At 37.3% G+C, this 7,962-nt stretch overlaps 1 protein-coding gene across 9 annotated transcripts in view; it reads right to left on the bottom strand.

The window, feature by feature from the left end:
• KDM6A (lysine (K)-specific demethylase 6A) overlaps window positions 1–7,962 on the bottom strand; it is a 153,187-nt gene that overhangs the window by 71,238 nt on the left and 73,987 nt on the right. For all 9 annotated transcript variants that reach the window (XR_001001438.1, XM_011938662.1, XM_011938664.1 and 6 more), the window contains one exon: window positions 5,217–5,251. Coding sequence is in view for 7 of the 9 variants with exons in the window: in XM_011938662.1 (XP_011794052.1) it covers window positions 5,217–5,251 (35 nt within the window). In the remaining 2 variants the exon portion in view is untranslated. The remainder of the gene's footprint in view (window positions 1–5,216; window positions 5,252–7,962) is intronic.

The following is a 7,962-nucleotide window of genomic DNA, read 5'->3' as shown; positions in this document are numbered from 1 at the left end:
TTTCTTGAGACACAGTCTTGCTCTGTCACCCAGGCTGGAATGCAGTGGCAGGATCTTGGCTCACTGCAACCTCCACCTCCTGGGTTCAAGCGATTCTCCTCCTCAGTATCCCGAGTAGCTGGGACTACAGGCACTTGCCACCATGCCCGGCTAATTTTTGTATTTTTAGTACAAGTGGAGTTTCACCATGTTGGCCAGCCTGGTCTCGAACTCGTGGCCTCAAATGATCCACCCTGCGGCCTCACAAAGTGTTGGGATTACAGGCATGAGCCACCGCACCTGGCAGATTCCACTTTTATGAGATACCTAGAGTGGTCAACTCACAAAGACAGAAAGTAGAATAGTGGTTGCTAGGAGCCCAGTGAAGGTGGTAACGGGGAATTATTACCTAATGGATACTTTGAGATGATGAAATAGTTTTAGTGATGAATGGTGGTGACAGCTGAACAACAATACAAATTTACTTAATGTCAGTGAGTTGTACACTTAAAATTGGTTAAAATGGTAAAATCCTATGTATTCATGAAATAAACCCTACATATTTATCACATACCTATGTATCAGCTGGAATTTTTTTCTTTATTTAGAGTTCTTGGATTCGTGTAAAATATTTATCTATATTATAGACGTCTAATATAGATAAGTATTATAGCACTTATCTATATATTATTTTGCTATATAGTATAATAACAAAGATAAGTCTATAGTGTTTTGTTAATATATTAATGCTTGACAGAAAAGTGTTAAAAATGAAACATTATAAACTGTTATTCAAAACAACATTATTTGTAATTATTCCTCAAACAGGAGTAAATTAGTTAATAGTTCATCTATATGTAAAGGGATATGATGCAGCTCTACACATACTGATACGGAATGATTTCCAAGACACAATATTAAGTTAAAATTTAAAGCAAGGTCAGAAGAGAACATACATTATTGGCTATCATTTGAATAAAATTAAATACAAGAAATATACATGCAAACATATGTGGACTTGCTTATATATACACTGAGTTTCTCTGGAAGGATTTAAAAACCACTGGTAACACTGATGGCTTTAGGGAGGGGAGTAGATGCCTGGGGAAGTGGAAGGAAGAGGATACTTCACTGTGTATTCTTTCAAAACTTTTCATTTTGGATTATCTATTCAAAAATAACTAACATTTTAGTAACAGAATGGAAAGGGAGAAATCCTCTATCTTGAAACTTTAAAGGCTATAAGAATTAAGATGGTAAACTGCTCAAATTATTTCACTAAACTCAAGAAAAAGAAAAGAAGCCCAGTTAATACTATTATTACTGTAGAAAAAAATGATCTGAAGGTCCCAGCTAATAAAACAGGGAAGGTAGATTAATTCATCAATATAAATGTTCAAGAATAATTGACAATATATTTGGAGATATGACATTACACAGTCATGCATCACTTAACAATTTCATCGTTGTGCAAACATCAGAGTATACTTACACAAACCTAGATGGCATTGCCTACTACACACCTAAGCTATACGGTATAGCCTCTTGCTTCTGGCTACAAACCTGTACAGCATGTTACAATACAGAACACTAAAGACAATTACAATACAATGGTAAGTATGTAAACATAGAAAAGGTACAGTTTAAAAAAACATAGAAAAAGTACAGTAAAAATACGCTATTATAATCCTATGGGACCACCATCATATATGTGATCCTTTGTTAATCAAAACATCATTGTGAGGCACATGTACAGAGAAGCAAAGTTATCTTTATTTATAGATGGTATGACAATATACATAGAAACCTATGAGAATCATTTTTTTTTTCTTCCTTTAAACAGTCTCACTCTGTCATCCAGGCTGGCGTGCAGTGGTGCCACCTCAGTTCACTGCAACCTCCGCCTCCCCAGGTTCCAGCGATTCTCCTGCCTCAGCCACCCAAGTAGCTGGGATTACAGACACATGTTACCACACTCAGCTAATTTTTTTATTTTTAGTATAAACAGGGTTTCGTCATGTTCCCCAGGCTAGTCTTGAACTCTGGGCTTCAAGTGATCCACCTGCCTCGGCCTCCCAAAGCGCTGGGATTACAGGTGTGAGCCACCACACCCGGCCAATCTATTTTTTAATCTAATAAAATATTAACAGTTTGTCTATAAGATCATAAACGATAAAAATACAGGGTTGGGGATGAGAGCTCATTAAAATTAAACCCAAATGCCTATTACTAAATTTAACAATATATTTTTTTAATCCTGTACTCATATCTCTACAAAAGACCTCTTTTGTTTTTCCTTTTTGTTTGAGATGGAGTATCGCTTTGTCACCCAGGCTGGAGCACAGCAGCGAGATCTCGGATCACTGCAACCTCCACCTCCCAGGCTCAAGAGATCCTTCCACCTCAGTCTCCCAAGCAGGTGGGACTACAGGCGTGCACCACCACATCCCACTAAGTTTCGTATTTTTGGTAGAGATGGGGTTTCACCATGTTGCCCAGACTGGTCTCAACCTCTTGAGCTCAAGTGATCCACCTACCTTCGCCTCCCAAAGTGCTGGGATTACAGGCATGAGCCACCGCACTTGGCCAAGACCTTTTTGCTTTCAAACATTATAAGCTCAATACCACAAACCCGTTGTACTTGCTAACATTTCTTTAACACCATTCTAGGTAAAGTGGTATTCCATAACTTTAGTTTTAATTATGATTTTAGGATTTAATCCTGTGAAGGTAATGTGGGGAGAGGGCACTCGGGGATTATGAAATGATACTTCTTCATTTATTAGTGGGAAGACTTCTTCCTATGTAGAGAAGTAGAGAAACTTCCCTTGAACTATTTTTTGCCCAGCAGTAGCCATTAAATACATGTCACTTAAATTTCCTAGATCCATATTCATAAATAGAGTCCATTGGTAAAAATTGGTGGAACTATATAAAAACTAACTTTTAATAGGTAGGTAAGCAGGCCATCTTGCTTCTCTTAATTTTTCACTTGAAAATGAAAATTCTATAGTAGGGTTTTTCTAATCCTTTCATATGCTTACAGTGTCATCCTCCTGTCACCTAACAATTATGTACTGTTTGCCATGAGTTTATTCTTTTGTTTTGTTTAATCTGAATCAGTATTAAAATTTATCAAATGAATCAATGGGAGGAGGGCCCTGTGCCCACATTACCTTCACAGGATTAAACAGTAAGACCAACAGACAACTTCACATCAGAAACAATGAGAGCCAAAAGACAATGTATTGTGAATTTCAAAGCAGTCAGATAAACAGAATTCCATCTCCAGCAAAAATACTCGTTAAAAATAAAGGTTAAAAAAACTTCTGCTTCTTTAGCTAATGACAGACCAGTGATCTCAGAGAGAACTAGAAAAAGTAGAGTATGGGGTAGGGGGGGATGGGGAAGCAAAGGGGGGTTGGGGGGGTTGAGGTACCCAGAAATCTGATGCTAATATTTTAAAGCTCCCTATGACAGCTCTGATTTATAAAGCTTCCCAGAAAATTCTGCCACAGAGCTGGGTCTGGGAACCACCAACACAAATGATCTCAAACTATCTGATTACATCCTATAACAATATAAATAATGGGATGTAGCAGGATCTTGTATCTGGTGGGTATGAACTCTTCATGGCACATATATGCCTTATTGTAATACTTGGGCCAAAACATCAAAACAGACCTTATAAATTATGTAGGCATTAAAAAAAACAACAACAGTATTTGTTTCCTAAAAAGCTGTAAAAAATTTATGTCGGCCGGGCGCAGTGGCTCACGCCTGTAATCCCAGCACTTTGGGAGGCCGAGGCAGGTGGATCACCTGAGGTCGGGAGTTCGAGACCAGCCTGGCCAACATGGTGAAAGCCCGTCTCTACTAAAAATACACAAAATTAGCTGGGTGTGGTGGTGGGCGCCTGTAATCCCAGATACTTGGGAGGCTGAGGCAGGAGAATTGCTTGGACCTGGGAGGTGGAGGTTGCAGTGAGCCAAGATCACGCCACTGCACTCTAGCCTGGGTGACAGAGCAAGACTCCATTTCAAAAGAAAGAAAAAGAAAAATTTATGTAAACTATGATGACCTAATTTTGAGTCTCATACAAATTTATTCCTGATTTTCCATACCACTGCCTAAAATGAACGTGTTATACTTTTATTTATTTTACTTTAAGCTCTGGGATACACGTGCAGAATGTGCAGCTTTATTACATAGGTATACACACATGTACCATGGTGGTTTGCTGCACCTATCAACCCCATCATCTAGGTTTTTCCCACATGCATTAGGTGTTTGTCCTAATGCTCTCCCTCCCCTTGCCTCCAACACTCCCCACTGAATGTGTTATACTTTTATCATACAACTAAGCAAAATCAAGATGTATCAATCTTGACTGTATTAATCAACACACACAAAACCAAGATGTTCTAAAATTTAAAAGTTTTTTAAAGTAAAGGAGCCATGAAATCAATGGCAAGGACATCTGGAGGTGACTCTTGATGCTTTTCCAATAATGACACATAGAAGAGTTATTTCAGTCTTAAGAAAAAGCAAAAGAATTTTTTAAAAAAACAATGCATTACAACAACCATCTATAAACATTCTGAAAAGCAAGGCATTTGGCATCAAGAATAAGATAAATCTTAAATATAGCCATTTGAGCTTGCAAATGATCTACATCAAGTTCAGCTGTTTCTTTTTTTCTTGAGACAGAGTCTCACTCTGTTGCCCAGGCTGGAGTGCAGTGGCAAGATCTCAGCTCGCTGCAACCTCCATCTCCCAGGTTCAAGCAATTCTTGTGTCTCAGCCTCCCAAGTAGCTGGGATTACAGGCGCTTGCCACCATGCCCGGCTAATTTTTGATATTTTTAGTAAAGATGAGGTTTCATCATGTTGGCCCAGGCTGGTCTCAAACTCCCGGCCTCAAGTGATCTGCCTGCCTCGGCCTCCTGAAGCAGTGAGATTACAGGCGTGAGCTACCGCGCCCAGCCGCGAATGGATCAAGTTTAAAGGAAAATATTAAATGGAATTTATTTGTACACAGCAAACACTCCTTGGAATAACTGTTTTACTAAGTAGCATCTTGATCACATTTAATGAGTATAAAATACAAAATTTACCTAAGAAGTAATGCCCAGAACTCCATTAAATTATCTGTACATTTCTGATTTCAGTAAAGCGTGATAGGAGTGATGATTTTTGTTTGCTTTTGTTTTAAATAGAGTAAGTTAAAATACTTACCTGGGTTTCATATAAGTGGGCAATGTGAAATTGAACTGCAAAGGATGAGGCAAAATAAAAAATCAGTAACAGTACAGCAGAATTTGGGGCAAATTAAGTAAGAATAACGAAATATCAAACATTATCACAGTCTACACTATATAGATTTAAGTAATAGAAAATCATAACTTTTATTTGCTTTTACTAAAATAGACCATACAAACAAACACACGAAAGAATATAATCATGGTAAGAAATCACCTGTATTCATTGTTGGTCATTATCAAATGAAATTTTTGTCAATGTAATTATTAAAATTAGCATTAAATCTATAGCAAGTGAATATATGTTTTACAAAGTTCAAAATGGCAACATTAAGCAAATAGAGAAAACCTTTATAATCTATACATTTCAAAACGCAGTATTTAAAAACTGAATCCCAAGTCAAACAAGAGTAAAATCAATATTTAATTTAAAAATATTAAAACCAAACTACAAACCAGTGATGACATAAAAAATTCAAAGAGAAATAACTTTTACAAAGACAATAAGGAGACTGGTGTTGAAAAGAGTAACACTGGCTCAAAGTAGGTACTCTACATTTGTCGTGACATCAGGCATTATCATAGTTATCAAGTAATCAAGTAGACTGTCTAAACTATCCAAATCAACTAAACTGTAATAGCCTAAAGTCTCTAAATAGAAAACATGCTCTCCCATTTGAGTGACCAACCACCTTGTAGCACTCATGATGGTTCAAACTGTTTCACATTCAACAGTTTTCTGCCATGTGGCACTCATCCTACCTATGCAGACATTTTTCTCTCAAGAGTAATGATCTACAACTGAGATTTAAACAGAGTAGAATAAAACGAGGATTTACCAAAATATTTAGTTTGACATTTATGTGACATCCCTAAAAAATTATCATTCAACTGACTTACCAAAGTTACCTTTTAGGTCCTAGACCATAATGAATTAAAGGATAATCAGTTGTTTTCTTATAAACTAATTTGAAAAGAATTTTAACCATCTATATATTCTAGATGGTTTATATAACCTGGATATATAATTAAGAAAAACGTATACATTGAAACTTTATAAATTACTAAACCAATGACTCAATTTGTTCAAATCGAACCTTATCTTAGAAACTATAAAATATTGCTGCATGTTATTTTTCTACCATTTAGTCTACAAACACCCTAATCAGTACTGGATCCTGAATTTCATTTAAGAAAATAAAAATCCTTTGAATTTTCACAGGAAATTACCTTTAGTAAAAGTATGACGTAATTCATCTGGCTTAAATGATGATGTAATCCATACTATTTCTAAATCCATGTTATACTAAAAATTCTACAGGGTTTTCGCTGATTCAACAAATTCCTAGGGCATTTCTAAAGACTAAGACTACTTTTCACTAATATCTCTCTATACTCTTTTAAGTGATTTACAGGAGGCTAAGGCAGGAAGATCACTTGAGTGCAGGAGTTCGAGGTTGCAGCTGAGCTACTCTGGCACCACTGCATTCCAGCCTAAGTGGCAGAGAAAGACCCCGTCTCAAAACGAAACAAAAAACAAAAACAAAAAAGTAACTTAAAGCAAAATACTGACTTTTTAAAACACGAATCCTTTGTAGGACTGAAACTGTCATTAATTGCTCGATTTTTCTTATACCAATTAAAAATTTTATTTTTCGGCTGGGTGTGGTGGCTCACGCCTGTAATCCCAGCACTTTGGGAGGTCGAGGTGGGTGGATCACGAGGTCAGGAGACCGAGACTATCCTGGCTAACACGGTGAAACCCCGAGTCTACTAAAAATACAAACAATTCGCTGGGTGTGGTGGCAAGCACCCGTAGTCCAGCTATGCGGGAGGCTGAGGCAGGAGAATGGTGTGAACCCTGGGGAGTTGGAGCTTGCAGTGAGCTGAGATCGCGCCACTGCACTCCAGCCTGGGTGACAGAGCGAGACTCTGTCTCAAAATAACAATAATAATAATAATTTATTTTTCAAGTAAGTAGGTTTTTAAGAAATTCAGCATCAGTGAATATTCTTAAACCTTTTTACTGGATACTTTAGCATATATTAAGTAAATACACCTAAATACATATCGATAAACATATAATCAACCCAGTCTGCTTTTGAAAAGACACCTACATAGAAGTAGAAAATAATTGCTTGGAAAAAAATACTTCGTTAGAACATGCTTCATAAATGCATTCTTTTCTAATTAATTGAAAAATGTCAACTCAAACTTTCTAAATGATACATAAAACTATCATAAAAGTCACAAATGTCTTCATAATTACCAGTAATTTTTATCCCACACAGTAGGAATCAGTAAGCTATCAGATAAGAATCTTTATATACTCATATGTTTCCCAAAAGACCAGCAAAATCTGTTTTTAATCCTACCAAGTCATCTACAATATAATACACAACAGAAAAAAATCAATCTTGTTCATTAGTGAAGATACTTTTTTTTTTTTTTTTTTTTGAGGCGGAGTCTTGCTCTGTCACCCGGGCTGGAGTGCAGTGGCCGGATCTCAGCTCACTGCAAGCTCCGCCTCCCGGGTTTACGCCATTCTCCTGCCTCAGCCTCCGGAGTAGCTGGGACTAGAGGCGCCCGCCACCTCGCCCGGCTAGTTTTTTGTATTTTTAGTAGAGACGGGGTTTCACCGTGTTAGCCGGGATGGTCTGGATCTCCTGACCTCGTGATCCACCCGCCTCAGCCTCCCAAAGTACTGGGATTATATATCAGTA

This window comes from Colobus angolensis, unplaced genomic scaffold (genome assembly GCF_000951035.1).
Source record: "Colobus angolensis palliatus isolate OR3802 unplaced genomic scaffold, Cang.pa_1.0 Scaffold176, whole genome shotgun sequence".
Taxonomy (NCBI): Eukaryota; Metazoa; Chordata; class Mammalia; order Primates; family Cercopithecidae; genus Colobus; species Colobus angolensis.
The sequence above is the reverse complement of the archived record's forward strand: the minus strand, read 5'-3'. Positions and strand labels throughout refer to the sequence as shown.